Consider the following 23,964-nt stretch of genomic DNA (forward strand, 5'->3'; position numbering starts at 1 on the left):
CCCATAAGGCCAGATTTATTGATGTGGTCGATAAGATGCATAAAAAAAAAAGACAAATATCGGCCGATACCGATGATAATGCCGATATTTCGTGCATCGCTAGTCGCAGGACACCGGCTCTCGAGGTGCGACCCTTCCCAGCTTGATTGGCAGCAACGGTTGCTTCTCTAAAGCCATTGCTGATGTCTTTCCACACTGGCGTTGTGTTTTTGTTAACCTGTCCGCTCCAGATCAATAAACTGAGAAAAAGCTGTCTTTAACAGTGGTGCCCACGATAACGATGCTGACAGCTAATTAACTGGTCAGAAGCAACCGGCTGTGACTCGGCTGGTTGCTACTCCAGTTGTGTGAAATAAATCCGCGTCGGCGTTTTTCCACGCACACAAAGATACAATGAACCACACGGAAACAGGAAGTGACTTTGGTCTAAATTCGCACTTTATTTCTAACACTTACATGTTTGTTCTGTCCCCTCCGCTCCCCTGGTCCCCCATCCCCCCCCCCCCCCCCCCCCCACCCCCCCTCCCACCTGGAAAAAAAAACAACAGGCACACAGATAGCGATGAGTTAAGGGACAGTAAGAGAACGGTTTCAAACCCAGAACGTTCCCAACAGAACCAGGTTTCAGAAACAACTCAGAGAGAGAGTCTGGAGGTGAACAGAAAGACGGCATATCGTAAGCATAATGAAAGCAGACCCCCCCCCCCCCCCACGCCTCCCCGCTACGTCACAGAGTGGTGCTTCTGTCAGCTTCATCGCCACCACCATCTTTAGGGTTATATTAAAGAACACTTTAGGAGTTCACGTCATAAAATCGTGAGGGTTGTACAATGCGGAGAAATCAAAGTGGAGCTCTTTGGTTTTCACTGTTGAGGTTTTTTTTATTTTATTTCCTTTAGCAGTAAAATCTATCTTTGCTGTCCTCTTAACCTTTGGATTTAAGCTGCATTGTAGAAAAAATAGAAAGGAAAACCTTTTTTTTTTTTTTTTTTTACTTTCTCCTCAATAAATCAACACAAACACGGGCCAAACGATACGGACTGAAGTTATTCTCTCATTTATTCCGCCTGCTAGGAGCTAGAACATCTCGTCTCAGCGAGGCCGTCAGAAAGCCTCGCTTTGTGATGATCGTTGTGGTAAAATGAACATTCACAGCCACAGAAGAACTACAGTAGAAAAAAACGCCCAGTGTATCTGTGTGTTTTTACGAACATCAGGCGTTCATTTCCTTTAATCCATCACTAACAGTGTCTATATACACGTGGGACAGCGTGTGTTTGCGGTGTAGCGTCTCACTGTGGCAGTTTTTAACTTTGGTATCATTCTCGGTCGCCGCCACAACGAGTCCGACTACAGAGGCACACAAACGGACGGAGCTGCTGCTGCTGCTGCTGCTGCTGCAGCCGAAATAAAACACAGGAACTGGCGTTTGGTCGGACATCCGCTCGGTTTCCACAGAGGACCCGAAAGGCCTCCAGCAACAAAAATCAACACTTTGACTCCAAGCGGTGATGAGTAAACACACACACACACAGGCAGCGTCCTCGCTGCAGAACGCAGCCAGACCCTCAGCACCTCAGTGGAAATGGAGGTTAAAGCCTTTAAATGAGCCGGTCTCACATCCCCTCACTCCTGAGTTCAGACACGTCTTTGTTTTAGTTTTCATCTTTAAAGCTTGAAAGTCTATTTGGTTTTTCATCAGAGCATCAGAGGTATTTGTTTTGAGTGCTGATCCCATGGCGGGACGAAGGGGGGGGGGGGGGGGGATCAGAAAAAGCTTTCCGGAGAACAGAGGAGACGTAAATGGAGGAAATTCACTCTGGACTTAAAATCAAGTTAAAGGATGAAAAAGTCGTAACTGCATCAAACGGTGATAAATGTGATAAATGTGGGCAATGTGTTCGTCTTTACTGCCTGAAAACAGGCGGCGCGCTTCATGCTGCAGCTTTACAGACGCCGGGTACAGACAAAGACAGCTTCGGCTGTTTAAAAAGACTTTCCAGCTAATTTTATGCTAGTTTATAAGAGTAATTATTTGTACAAAAAGACAATAAAATCTGTGAAACAACGGGTTATGCAGCAGGTGTCCTGAAAAAAACAAAAAATAACCAATTAAGCAATTTACTTCTATCGGCGCAAATTAGTTTGACGCTGAATCTAATTCTATTAGACAAATAAAAACCCAAATTTATGTTGAAAAATACATGAATAAGAATAAAGAAAGTCTCTGATGGTAGGAGAAACCATCCGCTGCTCCGATTGGTCGTTAATTTGGTAAAAAGTGAATCATTTTCAAGGTTCCTGAGTGGAAGCAGCATTACAGACGTTATGTGCCATCTCACAGCAAGAAGGTCCTGGGTTTGAATCCCGGGCAGGATCTGTATTTATAATTCGTATGTTCCACCGGTGCATTGGACACGACTATTTAAAATGATGATTTTTGGTATAATTTTCAATATAATTTATAATATAAACAAATCCCAAAATAAAATAAATTTAAACATAAATTGCATTTACTAAAGGGTGTTATTGTTAATTTTTCCTTAACAACTGCAGTTTTAGAGCTACAACCTGAAGCCAGAGTTAGTCTGGTTGGATTTTTGCTTCTGTGCTTTTGTAATAAACTCCTAGATTTGTTAAAATCTTTGCGATGGTCTTTTATTAGCTGCTGGGATCTCGACTCGGTAAACGGGAGTTTTATCGCAGCAGACGCATAAGAACATCAGAGGAACAAAAAGGACGCTGCAAACTTCTACAGATGATAAATGAGTTGTCGGGGAACCTGCGGCAGAACACCAACAACCATAAATTAAATGAATTATCATTAATCTAGACCTTATTACTTAATCAGAGCGTTAGAAACCAATAAGAAAATGATGTCAGTCACCGGACTACAACTAAACGTGCATTTTGGACTTTGAAGGTTCACTAAACTTGTTAATTAAAAACCTACAGAAGACAATTAAGGTCAGTAAAAAAATATAAAATGTATGATATATAAAATTAACATGATATCCAGAAAAAAAAGGCGTCTAAGGGCAATTTAAACAGAAATGTGGCTTATGCATACATGTTGAAATCTGAAGGAAAAACTCATAAAAACTAATATTCTGCCAGAAAATGGGAGTTTGTCTGAATTCCTCCTTTACGTTCTTCCTCCTCCTCCTCCTCCTCCTCCTCCTCCTCCTCCTCATCCTCCTCCTCCTCCTCGGTCTCCGTCTCAGTTTACAACAGTCACTAAAGTTTGTTTTGGTTTCTTTTGGCATCTGAGGAACACCTCTCTGCAGGTACAAGCCTGACACAAACCCCTGAAAACGAGTACAAAGATCAAGAAAGACTTAAATAGAATCCAATAAATACATAAATAATCAATAAATAAACAAAGTGAGGGACAGAGAGGTTCATAAAATACATTACACTATTTTTCCCTAAACCCCCCCGCACCCCACCCCGAAAAGCACACCACTCCCTCATACAATAAATACAAATATTTTTTTTCCCAACAAAGAACACGTGAGAGAGGAAAAAGTTTTAAAGCTTTTGGTTCAGAAATCGTCGTCTTCGGTTTTTCATCAGAGGATAAAAGTCCCAGCCTCGGTAAAAAAAAAGGAGAATCAAGTGAAAAAGGAAAACTTTAGGAATAAAAGTTTACGTTAGCGGACGTTAACAATCGATCCAAACACCCCCGTGTCTTTTCTGTCTGTAAAATCAAATTTCTTTCTGGTTTCAACCCTGGACTTGTTTTCACGTTTGATCGGATCGGTTTTTGCTAAAATTATCAATAACTGATTAATCGCTGAGCGAATTAACTCCCTTCACATAAAGCTTTACCTGATTTTTCCAAATGGAAATGAGGACTAATGAAGAAAACATTTCTGGTTGCAAGATTAAGACGTATAGGAAGCTGCTAGCTGCGGTTCAGGGTTGAATGCTACGGCAGCAGATAGCCCCACTAATTAACCTGCTTATATAAACTTCTTTGAATTTATAAAGACAGGGGAAAGGGGAAATTATTCTGTCCAAGATGGATTTGAATACAAATTTATCAGGTGTTTATATTTATTTTGCTACTCAATAAAATGTTAAAAATTAATAAATTAGTCAGATTGCCTTATTATAGTAATTGTTGGATTATTTTAGCAGTAATATCCTTTGTTTCCCCCATTTGAAATAATTTTTTGAAGCAATTCTTGCATGTATTTCATACTGAAAAACAAAATACAAAAGATTTGCACCTTTAAATACAGATTTATTTTCAAAATGTGAGCATAAAGCATGATATTGTGCGGTTTTATTAAAGGTTATTATACAGTGAGAATATCCTACCAGGACAAATGTATTTCCCAGACCAAGAATTGTTTAAAACTGTTGGATTTTAAAAAGTAAAAATGTCATTTAAAGTAAAATCTTCGGTAGAAGTGTCGGCTTCTTGCAAACAAGTCAATTTAATTCCTGTTTTTACTCAATTACATCCAAACTGGACAGTTTATACCGACGGGTACGAGTTTTTTTTTAAAGTTATTGCCCCATTATAACGATGCGTTTTGAGTTGTTAAAGTTGAGAATCCAACTGGGAAAGTCTGAGTTTCCAACAGTTCTGATGTAAATAATTTATTATAGTCTGTTTATGGAGCTAAATTGGGGTCATAATGTTTGCCAAAAAATTAAAAAAATTAAATTGAAGAATTGTTTTGAAACTGAAAAGAAAAGATCTGAAATCTAAAAGTATAAAGAAAAATTTTAATCTGAAAAATAGTTTTGATTTTTTTTCAGTTTCAAAAACATTTTTAGTCACAGTGTTGATGTTTTTTCAGTTTTGCATCTTTTTTTCAGTTTAAATTTTTTGACCCAGATTTAGCTCCATAGAATCTCTTTAAACCAGGAGCAGAAGACTGTGCTGTAAAATATCGATTTGTGAACATGTTCCTTTTGTGTTTTAATGCATAAAATAGAGAAATATTTGTTATTATTGGCTTGTAATGACAACAACAGTTTGTTTTCACACAATGCGACCTCGGGTGAGACTTCATATCATATCAACTTTATTTCTAAAGCACTTTAAAACAAACCCAAGTGAAAGTGTTTTTTCTTTTAGCATGCATTAAAAGAAAAAGCATAGACTTTAGTATGAAAAGCAACTTTCATTACTGAACTAATCTGTGAGGCAGAGGACATTTAGTTTGTCCTTCAACTGACATATTACCTCATCTGGCCGGATCTTTGGCTTAATAGTGCAAAAAAATCAAATTAGTGGGTTGATAAACGCTATTATTTGTGTTTAATTCCCTATGATTCTTTTCAATATTAACTGAATATATTATCAGATTATCTATCTGATAATTGAGAAAAACAAGCCCAGGGTTGAATAGCAGACAACCATCATTTGTAACGGGTCGGTTTCAGCTTGTGCACCGCTTAGCTGGTTCTATTTGGTTTGGTTCTGTATCTAAAAAAAAAAAAAAACATCTGCTTTTGGTTTTCAGTTTTGCAGTTTTGGCTTCTTTCACAATGTTCTGGATGGACTGAAAAGCTGTCCCCTCCCCTGCACCCCCCATCCCCCCAATAATCTTGGAAGCTACGTTTTTTACAGTCATTTCCAAACATTCCCAGAAAAAGAGCAACAAAAGCGGCGATGGGAACAGATGAACGTGGGTATAACCCCCCCCCCCCCCCCCCCCCCACCCACCCCCTGCTTCCAACCTTCTCTTCGTTCGGACGCGTCGGGGAACAGACACACTATGGAAAAGCAAAAAAAAAAGAAAAATACATAATTTCTGAAAGTCAGTTTGTTGAGGTTATTCCTTAGTTAATCAGTCCAGGAATGGAGAGAACAAAGCCGGGGAGGGGGGGTGGGGGGGGGGTGAATCTGTCTGCTGAAACGAAAACAGCGATCACAGTTAAAGACAAACAGACAGACGGGAGTCACTCCCCCCCCCCCCCCATCCCCCCCCCTCCATCCTCCCCCTATCTCTGTTTGTATTTGGTTTCACTTCAGACGCTTACACAGAACTAGTATGAGAAGAAGTAGCTTTTGGTTTTGGGTTGTTTTTTGGTCCGCTGCTTGAAGCGCACTTCCTCCTGCTCCTCTTCTTCGTCCTGCTCCCCCCCCCCCCTACCCCCCCACCCTTTGGCTCCTCTGCTCCTCCTCGCTTGTGTTTGGCCCTTTGATCTGATCTTTGGAGACAAAGGAGAGGGGCAGATGGGTTGGAGGGCAGGTTTCGGTGGTGTTGTTGTTGGGGGGGGGGGGACGCCGGTGTTTCACCTCCTTCTTTTGTTCTGTTTTTTTTTTTTTGGTATTTGGTCTGTCTTACGCTTGTATTTGTTGGTGAGGTTTGTCTGGACACTCGTCTCCTGGGCGAACCCAGAGACGAACGCTGCCAGAGGCGATGCTTTGGTATCCGAGAGTGACGGTCTGGAAGATGACATGTTGATGGTGGGATGGTGTGTATGGCCTGGATAATAAATCAAAGAAGGCAAATAATGCAAAAAAAAAAAAAAATACAAAAAAAGAAGAAGAAAAAAGGAGGAAATCCCATGACAATGTGTCCACATCTGCCCGTGTAGAAGGTAAACGCTACCGGCCGAGCTCGGGGTGTTTGCTTTGGTTTGAAAACATTAAGATGAATGAAGGTCCAGAAATAAAAAAATAAAATAAAAAAATCAGACGTCTAATTTCAGCCGTATTTAACTGTCTTGGGTCCAACGAGGATGAACTAAGATATAGTAATTCCCAGGATAGCTTTGCCTTCGCCTTACATCTGCTCTCATTGTTGGGTTTTATTAAGACAAGCTGTGTCTGTTGATGTACGGCAGGCTGATCGGTGTAAAGCTGTAAAGTGAGAGGTAGGTAAAAAATCCTGCAGGTGGGATCAGCCGTAAAAATGAGGGATTATAAATGCTTTCAAGGTCGATGGTTAGAAAATAATACAAAAATAGATGTCTTGTGAATATTCCGACAGAAGATGGAAACTAAACGAATCCTGAGTGGAATGGAGAATGTTTGACAGAATAAAGATCAGAAAAAGTCTTTTTGAGCTAAAGCTTTTCTCTCCGTTTGTTGTTTTTTTTTGTCTTTCTTTTTTGGTTTTCAGTTTTTGGTATTTTGGAGATTTTGGTTTACTTCTTTGTAATGTTTGTGTTCCTCTTCGAAACACGTACATTTTTTTTTTTTTTTTCTCGTAGCCTTCTCAGCTTATCAGACAAGTCTTTCCGCTGCTTCCAGTTTCTCTCGAGCAGTTTCAGCTCTGCTCTCAAGTTTTTTTTGTTTCTTTTTGGTGTTTTTTAATCACGATGCCGAGTGAAATAAAAAAAGCTCCTCTCCAGCTGTAGGTCATTATTTGGTTTCAAGATTCCCCTCCTTCGCGCTGCGGTTCTCTCCGTCCTCTTCCATCCTTCCTACCCTCTTTACCTCCTTCCCTCATGAGTCTATGTGTATTTTTTTTGGCTTCGGGAGACTTCAGAGAGGAAAAAAGGCAAAGAGGGACGATCTAGCGATGGATCAGACAGAGAGATGGCTTTGGTTGAAAGGCGATGTTGCGGATTTGGATTTCTAAAGCTGTTTCCTCCTCGTCCTCCTCATCCCGCTCCGATAGGATACTTTGGCGGTCGGTCGGCGATCACTCGGCCATGGCTCCTCCCAGCGGCGGCGGCGAAGCTTCGCTGAAGGAGCAGAAAGAGGCGGGACTTGAACACGGAGACGCGGACTCCTCCGGGCAGGAGGTGGGGCTCATGAGGTTGCTGGTGCCTGTGGGTGAAGCTTGGCAATAGGAGGGTCTGGGGCCGCCTCCGCTGCTGCTGACCAGCCCCATGGTGGGCATGGAGGAAGCTGCCGTTGAGCAAGTCACCATCGGCAGCAGGCCGGGGCGGTTCAGGAAGAGAGAGGGACGGAGGGAGGGGGGGACAGAGTGACCGCCGTGTCCACTCAGAAACATGTGGCCTGGCCCCCCCTCCAGGCTGGAGATAGGGAGCTGACCGCCGCTGGCTGCCAGCGCTGATGGGGAGGGAGATAAGAGGGGGGAAAGTGAATAAGGAGCAGGAAAAAATGCAGAATAAATCAAACTCAGCCAGCAGAGAATAAAGCACAGGGAGAGGGAAACCATGGAAATGATGATGAGCTTTCAGAAGCGCAGACTGAGAGTCGCTTGGTGAATGTAGTTTAAAGGATCAGTTCAAAATGTTGAACAATAAGATTCGGGATGGAGGGATGGGATGTTCTGTGATGGACCCCGCCTGTCGCCCACCGGCTGCTGGAGATGAGCACCAGCCCCCCTGCAGCCATGCATGGATGGATGGGATTTAAAACCTCGTCCCCAAACTTTGTAATTAATCAAGTAAACGATTTATGTGGCACCGTTCACAGATAAAAAAAATCACAAAGTGCTTTACATAGTGTAATAAATACCAGATAGAAATACCAGAACAGCTTACAAGGGTAACACCAAAAACACGTACATTTAAGTAAACGTTTGTCTAAATAAAAGTGTCTTCAGCTGCTTTTTAAAGGATTTAACAGAGTCGGCCACACGGAGAGACAAGGGCGTCCACAGCCTGAAGGACAGATCCCCTCAACTTTTAAACCGGGTCTTAAGGACCTTCAGAAGGTTTTGGCCCGAGGACCATAAGAATAAGGGATTAGAAGGTCTGAGACGTATTGGGGGGCCTGTCAATTAAAAGCTGCAAAAGTCAAAACTAAAGTTTCAAAATCAACTCTAAATCTTTACAGGTAGCCAATATAAATAGGATAAAACCGGTGTGATGTGAGCCGTTGTCTTTATCAAAAAGCTAAAAAGGAAACAAAAATACACAATAAAATACGACCAACAGCTTAAACTTGGTTTCAGTGGATATCAAATCTGCATTTCACCACTTGACCACAATCTTTTACAGTCAGTAGCTATGTTTACATGCACAACATATCACGATTGGATTAAAATGTATCCGGATTAAATAATCAGATTGTGCCGTTTATACGGGCACACAATCAATTGATCCGATCATAATGTGCGTTTATATGCGCATGTCTTTATTCAGAATAGAACCACTCTGACATGAGCAGTTATCAAATTCCCCTAAAAAAACAAGAAGAAGAAGAACTTCCGGTTGTATCGGGAGCCCCGACACTTTTGCTTCCCGACGTATTTCCACCACTCAAAGCGGGAAATACGTCACGTTTACGTCGGGCTCACATGAGCACTCAGGTCAGTTTGCCACATTCAGACTAACTTGAGCCTGACAAGCATTTATTTGTGTGTTGATCAGATTATCAATCCATAAACCACCGCTCTCATTTTGATTACAATTTAATCCGATCACAATATTCTGATTGTCTTGTTTACATGACGCTTTTTTATTCCAATCGGCCGTTTATTCCGGTTACTTTTGTCCGTGTAAACGTAGCTGTTGACCTAAGTGATTTTCCTCTGGCATAGGACTTAAAAATTTTACTATTTCCAATTTTATGTTGCATTTGACACGGCAGATAATTAGACACTGAATTACCGACTGAAACATCCACATGTCAGAGGGTCACTATGATTCTGAGTAACCAAGCGTCACATTTGGAGTCCCTCAACGCTCGGTTCTAAGGCTCCTTTTGTTTCCATATCTACACGCTCTGATTATAAATAATTACTACATCTCTTACCACATCCGTGAGTTGATGACACACAGATTCATATTTCTGTCCCCATACAACAATAATCCCCTACAGTCAATTACCAACTAAATTCCATGAAGCTCAGGACTGCAGCTTTCCTATCGAGGCAAGAATTTAATTTAATTTTACAAGAGCTAACTGCTGCATTTTACACAGTTGATCATAACATATTGATCTAAAAACCAAAGCTTCTTTGTTTCACTTAGCATCTATGAATCTGAAAAAAGATTTATAAAGTGAGTTTACTCCATTCTTGGACTGCTTTTATTTCAAATTTCAACCAAGCTGAAAGTGGAAACTATTAAAATAAACATATATTCTATGCTGATGACAAACAACACTACAAAGATTCCCTGCACAGGCAAAAGGTTTATTTCTTATCATTTTATTAGATCAGTTATTAGTGTTTTATTTCTATTGCTTCAACCTTTTCATGCGATGCCTAAGATTTTACATCATTCCTTTAATTTAAATTAAACTAATAAAATGGCTTTGGCCATATGGCTCCAGATGATGCAAAAGTTATCTCTCTTGTTTTTTTGTTGTTGTATATTTTAGAATACATTTACACAACCAAGAATAACCACAAAGCAGTCATAAAGGTATCTAGTTAATCTAAATTACCAGGAAGAGATAAACGATCATCTTCAAGGGTTCATAAGAACGCGCCACATTACATAGAAAACTCCCAAGACTTTGCAAACAAAGTCAAACATTTAAAGATGGTGCCAGGAGAAACTCTGGTGTCTTTTGATGTCACTTCACTTTTCACATGTATACCTACATCATAGGCAGTAAAAACAGTCAGGAAAGGTCTTCAACAAGACAGTGACCTAAATAACAGGACTGTCGCTTCATGCATGCTCAGTATGAGGGATTGCTGCAAAGCCATCAACAATGCAGACGACTGTCCACTGTGGCTCTACGCTCTTTCAGGAGGAGTGAATGCTGCTTGGAGAGACTTGATGCAACCTGCTGGGTTTCCTTAGAGAGGAAACTTTCTCACCAACCTGGAGGATCTGATGGAATCTGACTTTGGAAAGAACCTTGAGATGACATGTTGTTAATTGGAGCTATATAAATAAAATTGAATTGAAGTGAATTGAATTAATTTCACTCCGGACCAGATCTGTACCCTACTGGACCTTTTGTCTTTCTACAGCCTATTTCAAGTTCAGTGATCATTTTTACAGACAGAAGCATGGTTGTGCCATGTGATCTCCAGTTTCACCAATTAGTAGCCGATCTTTATATCTATGTTAAGAGAGAAAAACCTTAAACAGAGGAGGAGGACTTAGGACACAGATGTAGGGTTGATTCCTTTCAAGCCTCACCTCCATACAGGTGATCAAAACATGGCTCCTGTAAACCAGGCCAATAACGACCCTAACGACTCCCCATTACTAAGGGGGGGGGGGGGCTGTTTTGGTTCAATTTGCATGTTATCTAAGCCATAATGAGGCTTTTGTTGGGCAGTACTATAAAGCTTGGAGCTCCACATTACTCCAGACATTTTGAGTTGAGAAAGCTTTCTGGATGGAAAGCGAAACGTCTTCAAACTTAAGAAAAAAAGTCCAGTTGTTTTGTTTTTTAACCTTTTTGGAATGACCATGACCTGGATGACTGAGAATCTTCAGCAGCACAGTGAGTGCAATAACTCGTGATTAGTTGTGAAGGGTTTGGACAAGCAGCACCTCTAAAGTCAGGGTGTTTATTATTGTAGTGGCAGCATATTGGAGTGCTGAAGCATGAAGGGACCGTGCTGAAAGCGCTAAAAAGTTTGTGTCCACTCAGGTCGGCATGATGTACTAGTCTGCAAAGTGGCTGGTCTGGTTGAATAAGCAACCGCAGAACCACACCTGTGGTTAAATGTGATAAACGGAGCCGTGGAGATAAAATTTAAAATCGCAAAATGTAGGAACTGATCCTTTGTTTGCATTTTTAATTTGACTGCATCACCTTCTGTCGACTATATCTGTGCCTGAACCCAATTATCGCTGCTGAGTCGATGACGTTTATGTCAGAGATAAACGCTTCAAGGCTTTCGCTTCACTTTGAAAAGACTTTTCTGCAAAATTACAGCAGCAAGCAGATCAGCTCTTAGTCGAAGCTGCCGTAAAAAAGGCTGATACCTGCCATGGTTCCAGTGTGATAGCAAACACCTTAATCCATTACAGCGCCACCAGTGTAAACATTGATATAACGTACGTGTGGCCCCAGAGGGAGTCAAAGCTGCAATCCCATCCCGTCAACACTTCATTTCAACCCCCGTCTTTTTCGCCGAGCCTCCTCTCTTATTTCCTCCTTCAGCCTAAAACTCTATCAGAGCCGACGGTGCCAGGGCTGCATTTTTCCATAACACGCTGTGTCCTTCTCATCAACACATGGCCCGAAGGACGCCGGCCCTCAAAAGAGCCGGAGAAAAAGATGTTCCCCCGGCGCCATAGGCAGATGGGCCACGTGACGGATGGAGAGCCGAGCTTATTTGTGATGCCTAATTGATTTGGCAGCAGATCATCTCACTCAGAAAAGGGGAACTGTGAGTGAAAGCTGGTGATTTAGCCGACAGGTTGTGATATTGCGAGGGGTGGGATTGTGTCTGTAAGCTGACTCGGCCTGCTAAGCCCCGCCATAAGGAGCCCTTTGCCGGTCTGCGATAATAGCGGGGTATTGTATGAGAATGAAATTGAATCTTTCGCCGTACTGAGCGATTCAAAAACTTTGTGCTGAGGAAGAGGAGGAGGAGGAGGAAGAGGCGTGAGCGCTGGTGGCGACTGTCACCTGAGGCTTCGTGGGAAAAATTAATTTCAGACGGAGCGGATGAAGGGTGAAATGGGAAGTGGGTTTTTTTTTTGGAGATGGGGGACCAGAGGGGATGGTCTGCATGCTGGTACACGGAGCCATGCGCACATTTACCTTGCATGGTAGCCAGGGGATTACTGCCAATGAGGGCCTGGTTCATCCCTGTGCTTACTCCCATCATTGTGTTCCTGTAATGTGGACACATTCACATAAACAGACACTCAGTCACAAAAGCACAATCCACCGTCTTTTCCTGAAGCGGGAGATTTTAACAGGTATGTTTTGGAGAAAATACGGCTGTTCAAAGGATCCACATCCAGCTATGTGAGCCAAATAGTTCCTTCCTACACAAAGTACAGTAAATCTTTACAAGTTAGAGCTCAGAAAAACCCTGCAAATTTTGTTTCTCGGAGAATTTTAATGTCAGCTCAGACCAGAAAAAACATTTTTGATCATGAAAAGTGATGTTGGGAGCATGTTGAGGCTCCCTCCCCGAGGAAGGTGAGCTATTACAGCCACCTGGGCTCCCTAATGAGAAAATTAACCCAAGGAGCCTCTAAAACTTTCAGCTACACTGCAAAAAGGGAACTAAAAGGAAGTACAATTTTCTTGAAATGAGTGTATTTTTGCTTAATTTGAGCAGATAAATAACACTACCTGCCAATGGATCAAGATTTTTGCACTTAATATAGGAACAATTAATCTCCATCATCTTATTTCAAGTGCAGGATGTCTAATTATCTTATTTTAGGGGTCAAAATACTCATCCCATTGGTAAATAGTCTTATTTATTTGCTCAAATCAAGGAAAAATACACTAATTTCAAGAAAACTGTACTTACTTTTAGTTCCCTTTTTGCAGTGTAATGAGAAAATTAACCCAAGGAGCCCCTAAAACTCTCAACTACACTGCAAAAACAGAACTAAAAATAAGTCCAACTTTCTTGAAATGAGTGCATTTGTCCTTGATTTGAGCAGGTAAATACGATTTTCTGGCAATGGAATGCGTATTTAGATTTACTACACTTAAAAAAAGATGACGGAGATGAATTGTTCCTATTTTAAATGTACAAATCTTATTTCATTGGCAGATCATCTTATTTACCGGCTAAAATCAAGGACAAATACACTCATTTCAAGAAAATTGTACTTATTTTCTTTGTTAATTTTTTGCAGTGTAGATCCAGATAAGAGCAGAGATAGATGAATACCTTACATGTGATATGAATTATTCATGTCTGTTTATTGAATCAGGCAAATCCAGCCAATAAGCTCTGCTGTGCAGTGAAAACTAGGGAGTCATGGTGAAGACTAGACCCAAAATCTGCTCGTTTTCATATTGTGAAATTACAGCCAGAGTTACAGTGGAGTTAAAAAGTGTTCCCAAGTAGGGATGCGCCGATCCGATACCCGGCTCAGATATCGACTAATCAGCTGGATCGGATATCGGATAATTGATACCCATCCAGTCATTTCTTTTTTTACTAATATACACAGAAATACACTGCAAAAACAGAACAGAAATAAGTAAAATCTTCTTAAAATTAATGTATTTGTCCTTGATTTGAGCAGGTAAATGATATGATCTGCCAATGGAAATTTTTTTAGGGGTAAAATTATTATCTTATTTTACCCCTAAAAATAAGATAATTAGATATACTGCTCTTGAAATAAGTTGATGGAGATGAGTTCTTCCTATTTTAAGTGCAAGAATCTTATTCCATTGGCAGATTATCTTATTTACCTGCTCAAATAAAGTACAAATACACTCATTTAAAGAAAATTTTAACTTATTTTTAGTCTAGTTTAGTCAGTTTTTGCAGTTACGGCCATCTAGTCACATCTATTCTATTCTAATTTATCGGTGCATCTCTACCACCGAGGGCCGGGCTCTGATGGCACAGGGGTAGCGACGCACGACCCATTTACGGAGGCCCGGCTGACCCGGCTTTGACTCCAGCCTGAGGTCCTTTGCCGCAGGTCCCCACCCCCAAACCGCCTTTCCTGTCAGCCTACTTTGTGAAAAACAGGTGCTAGTGCTGTAAAAACCCAGAAAATAAAAATAAAAATGTCCCCACACCTGCCAAATACCTGCTTTTTGATGCTAAATCATCTGAAAGTTAAAGGACGCTCAACGCCGACAGAAAAGTTGCTGTGCAGGTGTAATTTTACGGAGCGGCCAGTACGTTCATGATCTAAAATGATAATTAAAAGGTAGGGCTGGGCGATAAATCGATTTAATCGATTAATTCAAATTTACAATTCTTTAAGATTTCATTTTTGGAAAATCTGGATTTTATTTTGCCAATACACTCATTGGGTTTCCATGAAGAGAACAGCACGTGATGCTGAATATATGTTTAGGCAAATGTATTGTCAAAATATTGTTAAGTGGAAACTTTTTTTTACCATAATACGAGGTACTTCATTTACTTATTTACTTTTTTTTAAACTTAGTTTGATGTTCACAAGTGCAGTGAAGCCTGTTCTTAGCTCAATGTGTAATACCACTAGCAGCAAATGTTTTGTTATATTTTCATTGTTTATAATGGCACGGCTGCCATCTTGTTTTACAAGCATGTTTCACAGCTTGTTTTTAGTTGCACTTTGAATTCAGGTCAACTCCCTGACGAAATGCTTGATATAAAAGCAAGATTTTAAAATAATTTCTTTTTATGAAACAAAAAGGAGGAAAAAAATCAATTAGTCGGATTTGGTATGATAAAATCTGAGATTTATTTTTTAATCCATATCGACCAGCCCTATTAAAAGGAAAGGATGAGACTGACCCAGTGGTGAGCCCAGACGAGCCGAGGCTGGAAGGAGCTGGGCTGGCTGTGCTGTGAGGAGGAAGAGGAGGAGGCGTCACCGACGAGGACATGGCTGCCGAGCTGACGGGAGTCATGGGGCAGGAAGCTGAAGGTGACGAAGCGGCTCCTGAGGAGAAGAAGAGGAGTCGCTGTCAGCACAGGGGAGAGTTACAGCGTTGTTACTAAACACTTTGGTGATACCCTTCGTTCTCAGCGTCTCCAAAAGTTCGAGGCGGCACAGCGCGAGCTTCGGCCCAGCGGGCCAATAAATTTCCAGCTGTTTGTTACCCGTCAGGTCATTTGTCATATGTGAGACGCCCGAGATGGCTCGCTCTGCAGCCGAGGCCGATAAATCAGGGGGACGAGTCATGACTCATGGAGGTAAACAGCTCAAGACGGGGGCCGCGGCTCCGTGTCAACAAAATATCTCTGTGTTCTCCTGCAGTCTTTCTCTCACAGAAATCATTTTTAAGCCTTTCATCAAAAGCAGCAGACAAACGCAGACACGAGCGACCTTTGGGCTGGAAAATCACGACAAGTAATTACGGCTCACCTGTTGTGCTGAGGCTGGTGGTGACCTGGGACAGACTCTGACTCGATATCTGGAGATGTGAAGAGAGGAAAGGAAAAAAAAATAAAAAATTATCCGGCTGTCAAACGGCTTTCAGCTCAGGAAGCACAGAGTCGGGTGACGCGTTTAAAGCTGGACGGTACCATGTGGGGGCTGTAGCAGTGGGCTTTGTGCGTCACGACGGGCGAGGTCTGGCTGGGCAGAGGAGGAGTGCTGCTGCTCGACGGGTTGATGCGTTTCTCCTTCTGCCGGCGGTTGCAGAACCAGACGCGGATCACCTCCTTCTCCATGTTGAGCTGCTCCGCCATCAGCAGGATCTCCTCCGACGTCGGCTTCTGGTTCTGAGGAGCAGCGGAGGAGATGAGATAAAGCTCGTTTACACACATTAACTCAACCGATTTCTATTCTTTATTTTATTTATCTAAACTTCAGCTGTTTTGTCTGTTTCTCAGACTATTATCAGCGTGTCGCCTGTAAAAGCTGAAAACTTGCGGCTAAAGTCAAACAAGACGTCATTTTCAATCACACAATCGTCTATAAAACATAAACGTCAGCTCTGCACCATAAAATCCTGCAAATGAATATTGCATCTTTAAGAAGGAAAAACTTACACTTGGACTTAAACAAACTTTATTGTCATTTTTTGTACAGAGTGCATACAAAACGAAATTTCGTTGCCTACAGCTTACGACAATGTAATGAGATTGCAATTGAGATAAAATAATATTACAATATAAGGTGCAGCAGTGATAACAATGTAACATTTGTTTTTTTAAAAGTGTGCAGAAGAATATTTCAACCATGTTTATAGTGCAAAAATAGTGGTGCAAAAAGGCATTAATTTGAAAAGTAAAATGTTGGCAGTGCAATATAATAATGGTGCAAAAATGCAGCAAACCTTCAACTAAACAGAGAAAAGGACTGTGGGTAAAAATATTTACGTCACAATCAGCCAAGATTAGTAAAAATACTTAAACTGGGAAACTTTAAATGAACAAAATCCATATTTTTTTTATCAATGCTTATTTTAATGCTTAAATTTGATGTTGATATTAGCATATGCATATAATTAATGAGAAATTTCTTTCAAATATATGCCAAGAAAATAAAAGCAAAAACTCTGCATTTTTTATATAATTTATTAACCAATATTTGCATTGAATCGAACCAAAAAGTAAAACTTCACTGCAAAAACAGAACTAAAAATAAGTAAAATTTTCTTGAAATTAGTGTATTTGTCCTTGATTTGAGCAGGTAAATAAGATGATCTGCCAATGGAAAGAGTAATTTTACCCCAAAAATAAGATAATTAGATATAATGCACTTGAAATAAGTTGATGGAGATAACTTCTTCCTATTTTAAGTGCAAAAATCTTATTCCATTGGCAGATTATCTTATTTACCTGCTCAAATAAAGGACAAATACACTCATTTCAAGAAGATTTTAACTTATTTTAGTTCTGTTTTTGCAGTGTTTTTTGGTATCTGTTGTGAAGAAAATAATAAAACTACTAGTGCCAGCTCAGGTGTTTTTTCTCTGGTTTCTGAGTGGGACTCGTACCGTGCTGAAGTTGCGCTCCAGAACCACCCGTACGTTCGTCTCGATGCTGGTGCGCTTCTTCCTGCGTCGGCCGGGGAGACCCTCGATGCCCAACATGGGGGAGGAGATGGAGGAGGGGCTGGGCAGCATGCTGTCCACCGCCATCGTCTCTGCAGGAGAAAAGACCGGAGAATCAGAGGAGAGCGCCGAGGAAGAGGAAGAACAGTTACTGTGTCAACGTTTAAGGAGGTAAAACAAAATCAAAGAGGTAAATCAGAATCACAAAATCAGAAATTAAAGAATATCGTCTACGTTTAAATGTGGAAATAAAAAGATAAACTTAAAAGTTGATCTTTGAGAGAAAATCTAAATGTAATTGGTTCCTGAAGATGTAGATGACTCATTTTTTTATATTTAAAGTAAGACTTCCTCAATTTGAGGAGAAACTGAAGATAAATTGATAAATCATACATGAAAGTTAAAATTCCAACATAGATTAAAAACCTCAATGCAATTTTCTTTTAAACGTCTAATTTCTCATGGAAACAAGACATTCAAGCATAATAATGAAAAATATGTTGGCTCCGTACAAGAGAAATGCAAGATATATATTTTAATCATCTCAGAAATCAGAACAAACTGACAGCTACTAAAATATATTTTGTTTAATATTCAAAATTGTATTAAGTCAGAAAAATTACACACATTTAAAACGCCCAAGTACAGGCAATTAGTCAATTACCTAAACAAGCCAAAAATAAAAATGCTTTATTGTAATGTTTGAGGCATTTGGTAATTAACTTAATATACCATACCATACCAGCTTTATTTATAAAGCACTTTAAAACAACCACAGTTGATACAAAGTGCTGTACAATCCAAAAACACAACAAAATAAAAATAATTATAATTAAAAGTAGTTTAAAAACAAAGACATACACTTTAAACTAGATCTCACTGGTGTTGAAAGCCAAGTTAAATAGATGGGTTTTAAGACGAACTTTAAAAGTGGACAGAGAAGGGGCCTCTCTGACCTGCAAAGGTAAGTCATTCCATAATTTGGGGCCCATAACAGAGAAAGCCTTGTCCCCTCTGAGCTTCCTTTTTGTTCTAATATGTAAAAAAAATATATATATACAAATAATAATGTACAAAACTCAGTAACATAAAGAGTTCACTTGTCTGAAAGACAGATGCATTATCTGTATTTTATTGTTTTAAAAAACTGTTCTCTCAGCTGCTGACTGAGAATCCTCTCTCCTCTGTTGCTGGGTTTCAATGCGCACTGTTAGCAAACTTAGAAAGTTTAATCAAACAACAGTAAAACTTGTCAGAAATAACGTGGTGCACTTTAAAATCTTCAAAGGTCTGACCTTCTTCAGTCGGTCAGGATTACAAACATGCCGCAGCTTCTACTTTCAACGCTTCACTCTTGTTTCTCAAGCAGCGCGAGGGAACTGAGAACGAGCAAATCAGTTTCTCAGACCAAACTCTTTAATTATCACAATAAAACAAAAACTCTTGTTTTTACCCGTAGGTAAAGATTTCTGTGCTTGGTCAAGTAGCAAAGTTAGCTATGGAGCACCACAGGGGTCAGTGCTTGGCACCTATTCTTTTTTCTATTTATGATGGTTATAAGGTGTATCTATGCATAAATCTAATCAATTAATAAGACTAGAAACGTGTCTTGAAAACGTAAAAACCTTGATAAAGTAATCTTCTGCTTTTAAACTGAGTACAGTTTGTTGTTTTTGGACCAGAGCGTCTGTATTTTTAAGGCCTCCTCCTGGTCTGCCAACCCCAGACAGATAATGGTAGACAGTCGCTAACACTAAGCCTTTTTCTGCAGGAGGTTTGTTTCTGTTAATTGGGAGTTGTTCCTATCCACTGTCGCCACATACTTGCTAACAACAAGGAAATGCTGCAAAGTCAATTAGCTGATGTGATTGGTTAGGCTCTGTAAGGTTGATTTTGTCTTAATTAAATGATGAACTGATCTTGACTGAACCTGTTTATCTTGTGCTTTGCCTTCAGAAGACGTCTGTCCTGAGTTAGTGCTACATAAATAAACTGAATTAAATATCTTTGTTGTCTCACCTGCGTCACTCAGCCACTTCTCCAGCAGTGGCTTCAGCTTGCACATGTTCTTAAAGCTCAGGTTTAACGCTTCAAAGCGAGAGATGGTGGTCTGGCTGAAGTCGTTCCCATACAGTTTTCCCATTGCCACTCCCACGTCACCCTGACAGAGAGGATGATAAATGAATGAGCTGAACTTTCTTTGTGACGGTGTGTGTTTCTTATGGAAGAGGATTAGGGCCACTCAAAAAAAAAAAAAAAGTCTACTCAATTCTGACTTTTTTCTCAGAATTCTGACTTTTTTTTTCAGAATTCTGAGATTAAAGTCAGAATTCTGAATTTAATCTCAGAATTCTGACTTTTTTCTTAAAATTCTGACTTTTTTCTCAGAATTCAGAGAGAAAAAGTCAGAATTCTGACTTTTTCTCTCTGAATTCCGAGAAAACTGTCAGAATTCTGACTTTAATCTCAGAATTCTGAGAAAAAAGTCAGAATTCTGAGAAAAAAAGTAAGAATTCTGACTTTAATCTCAGAATTCTGAGGAAAAAAATCCGAATTCTGACTTTAATCTCAGAATTCTGAGAAAAAAGTCTGAATTCTAATTTTAATCTCAGAATTCTGAGCAAAAAGTCAGAATTCTGAGAAAAAAGTCAGAATTTAGTAACTTTTTTTTTTTTTTGAGTGGACCTAATCCTCTTCCGTAGTTTCTGGTCCGCCTCCTTTCCTCTTGTTTTCTACCTGTGTGAATCCCAGCTTTATGCGCCGCTGTTTGAAGGTCCGAGCGAACTGCTCCAGCTCCTCCAGATCGCTCGGCTCTTCGCTCATGTGAGCCGTCTGACCGCTGGGATTCATGCCGGAGGTTAACGAGGAGGCCACGGCACTGCCGGATGCAGAGGTAGCTCCTACAGATGTTACACCGCTGCCGCCTCCGCTGCCGGCTCCAGAGGCTGCGCTGCTGCTGCCGTTTCCCGCGTCGCTGCTCTTCTCCCTCTGTGGCATCAGGAAAAATGACGTGAGAATCGATTTACACCTGATTTAAGCTCAGTTAATAAAGCAAAGGTTAAAAATTGACAAATCAAGTTTATTTGTAGCACATTTCAGCAGCAAGGCGGTTCAAAGTGCATAAAAACACCATAAACACATCAAAACAATCGCTGGTTGTGAGACCAGTAACAAACATTACATTTTATCAAGTAAAAACATAAATACACATCAAATGTGTTGGTCAATGTTTCTGTTATTATGGGTCAAAGGCAACTCTAAACACGTGGGCTTTCAGTCTTGATTTAAACGAACAGAAATAAACATGAAAGAGTACAGGAACTACAGAGAAAAGGGCCGTACTTTTAATCATTTTTAAAATTTTGCCCTAATACGAGCAAAGACTTTAATGTATCTTAAACTGTTCTTCGTTGTGTGAAACAAAGGCAATACATTATTTTCTATTGTCTTTTAGTGGTATTTCATCTGATGAACTAAATTATTAAACGTTTTTCAACATTTTGACCTGAAAAGTATGGCATAAAATGTATTCGGCCCCGTTTTTTCTGATGCATCTAGACTTGGACAACTTTATTTGTCATCCTGCATGCACAGAGTGCGTACAGAACGAAATTTCGTTTGCATACAGCTTGGAAAATCACAGTAAAATGCAGTAAATTTCAGTAAATTACAGTGTCCATTTTGTGTCTTCAGCAGGTAGACACAAAATGGTAGATCTAGGTAAAACTGTCCCGCTGTGGCCTGCCTCGGCTCCTTGTAATCAGGTTCACTAACTGCATCTGCGCTCCTCTGCCTCAGCGCGATCAAGCCAACCCACCGCACCTGTGCTCTCCTGCCAAATCAACTTGATTCTATCCACCTGCCATCATATACTGAGCTTCCACAGTCAACTGGTGCCAGATTATTGAAAGCCTAGAGTGAGTAGATGTCCAGGGTTCCTGTCTGCCTTAGCGGATCCTGACCTTGTTCTGGCTTTTCTGGATTTCCTAGTGTCGCATTGCCACTGAACCCTGAACCGAGCTCTTTGGGGGTGGTTGTCCTGCTGGAAAGTGACCCTCCATCCTCTGCAGCCTCTAAAAGTTTTTTCTCCAGGATTGTCCTGGATTTTATCAACTCTGACCAGCCCCTCTGTCTCTGCTGAAGAGAAGTATCCCTACAACTGGTAATTTGTCCAGGCTGATATTCAGGCCAGATTTGGATAAATCTTCTTTCAACAGATTATCCCACCTCACGTGTGGATTTCTGCAACTCCTTCAGAGTTTCCATGGACCTCCCTGCTGTTTCTTTGATGAATATATTTCTTGCCTGTTTTTTCTGGTGGACTCCCACATTATGGCGGGTTTGCATTTGTGCCATACATACATATTTTCCCCCTTGTCCAGATAATCAGGCAGTTCCCTGATGTCTTATCATTTATATGCTGATGATATTCAGCTCTATTGTTCTTTTAAGACAACGGAATATTTTAAGTTGTCCTCCTTGATAAACTGTGTTAATGGTATCAAACGGTGGCTCTGTGACAACTACACTTATCATCGCCCCTGAGAACCAAATAACGGATATAAAGCTTTTTCTGGGTGGCCAAACCAAGCCTCCAAAACTTTGGCATCATTTTGGACTCCGCCATTAGCCTCGTGAGATCATCCTGATCTCGCGAGCTTTCAAGGTTTCACTCGCAGATCAGTCTGGCTACTCTCCGTTAAAGAAAATTTAGAGCCGTTCACCAAACGAACGTCCAATCAGCGTTGGCTTTGAGGCGGGTTGAGGTGTGACGCAACGGGAAGCGCGACAGTTCAGTCTAAACAACATGGCGGCTTCAGCCGATGAAACTAGCGTTAGCGTGGCTATCGAGCGAGTTTTATCGGAATTACAGAGTATTTCTTTGCTGAGCTAACGAGCCTTTACCTGCAGCAGCAAGAGTAGCCTGGCTTGTGGTTGTGTTTTCGTCGTCGCTCTGTTACGAGCGACGACGAATCTGATTGGTTCATTTGCCCCGTCTATCACCAACATAGACCAATCAGCTGACCAGTATTTTCGCCCCTTCCCAAAATTACTTCAACGGAAGGTTTCCAGATGGATATGCGGAGCAAATCTATCTGGCGGAGTCAGGTAACTCCGCCATGTCACTAAAGCGTCATTCTCGTGGATTAATCAAAAACTGTTTCTTTCTGCTAAGAAATGTTTCTAAGCTTTGAACATTGGTGTCAAAATCTGAATTAGAGATGATGATTATTATTATTTATTTCATCTCGTTATTTCATGCCATCATGTTGCATGTATGATCTGTTTCTATCTTTTTATTTTGTGTTGTTTTATAGTTGTTTTCACTGAGAAACACTTTGTGGTTTTTATCCTATGAAAGGTGCTATATAAATAAAGTGTACTTACTTACTCATACTTTTTCCATTTCCAAATCAAAGACTGTGATTTATATCTTTACATTTCAACAACTTTATCATTGACTTCTTTGCTTCGTACAGCTGGACTCTATTAAATTATTATCTTATTTAGCAAAGCAACTGGATCTGGATGCTATTTAGGGGTTACAGAGTGCATGGGGCTGTATGCAAGTTTTCACATTTTAGTCAGAAAAGTTAAATTCTCATATATTTGCCCAACACTAAACAAGCTTCTTTGAGTTTTTCTGCTGTTTCAAATCCTAATGCAATACATTGAATTCCACTGAATTGTGACGTGACGACATATGAAAAAGTTAAAGTGGCATAAAAACTTCTGCAGAGGTTTGAATTTTATGGTAAAGCCCATCTGACAGATAACCGGACAGACTGCAGTGCGACCCACTGGAGTGAATTGTCTAGCAGAAGAAATCCACTCTGGTTTTATTCGGACTTTATGTGTTTTTAACTTGGAAAAAAGATTTGTTACCTGTGCTTGGAGTCCCATGCGAGGTGGGCTTGTGAGAAGTCCTCCTGCACTTTGCTGAGGTAGCTGGATCAGATTTGCTGTTGAGAGCAAACCTGAATAAGGGAAGAGGAACCCATTAAGAAGAAAACCATCTGAGCTGATATTTGCATTACAAAGGGATCCTGCAATAAACGTAATACTGCAAATAGATCTGTAGGTGGGAATTTTTAATCTTTTAAATTATTTTTGGGTTATTTAAATTTTTAAATTTAAATAACCCAAAAATCATGTAGTGAATTTTTTTATATGATAATTTTGATTAAACAAATTATCCAGATTTTCTGAAGGAAAATAATGTTAAATCACTGGAGAGCCAAAGTTAAAAATGGGGTTTGCACATATGCTTTATTAAAAGCAAATTATATTAGACGTAATTGATAAAAAGAAAAAAAAGGAAACTGAATTCTTTTTGGTCCAGCAATAGGAGAGCAGGATGTAGGCCAGTATTTCTTTGAAGAAACTCGCTGTGTTTAGCTCATTTTGAGAAATTATTGGACAAAAAAACAAAACAAAACAAAAAAAAACAGCTTTTAATGCACCAAAGTTTGCATCTGAGTTAAAGTCCTCAGACAGACAGATGTGGT

General features: G+C 40.3%; 1 protein-coding gene across 3 annotated transcripts in view; it reads right to left on the reverse strand.

Moving 5' to 3' along the window:
- Nucleotides 1-6,279: 6,279 nt before the first annotated feature.
- LOC105920091 (POU domain, class 2, transcription factor 1) overlaps nt 6,280-23,964 on the reverse strand; it is an 88,095-nt gene continuing 70,410 nt past the window's right edge. For all 3 annotated transcript variants that reach the window (XM_036145791.1, XM_036145790.1, XM_036145792.1), the window contains exons 8-16: nt 23,342-23,433; nt 20,192-20,443; nt 19,475-19,616; nt 17,399-17,547; nt 15,981-16,178; nt 15,820-15,868; nt 15,246-15,393; nt 12,572-12,645; nt 6,280-7,990 (exon numbers count right to left, since the gene is read on the reverse strand). In XM_036145791.1, coding sequence (XP_036001684.1) covers nt 7,617-7,990; nt 12,572-12,645; nt 15,246-15,393; nt 15,820-15,868; nt 15,981-16,178; nt 17,399-17,547; nt 19,475-19,616; nt 20,192-20,443; nt 23,342-23,433 — 1,478 coding nt within the window. In that variant the 3' untranslated portion in view covers nt 6,280-7,616. The remainder of the gene's footprint in view (nt 7,991-12,571; nt 12,646-15,245; nt 15,394-15,819; nt 15,869-15,980; nt 16,179-17,398; nt 17,548-19,474; nt 19,617-20,191; nt 20,444-23,341; nt 23,434-23,964) is intronic.

Source organism: Fundulus heteroclitus, chromosome 13 (assembly GCF_011125445.2).
Source record: "Fundulus heteroclitus isolate FHET01 chromosome 13, MU-UCD_Fhet_4.1, whole genome shotgun sequence".
In the NCBI taxonomy this organism is placed as follows: Eukaryota; Metazoa; Chordata; class Actinopteri; order Cyprinodontiformes; family Fundulidae; genus Fundulus; species Fundulus heteroclitus.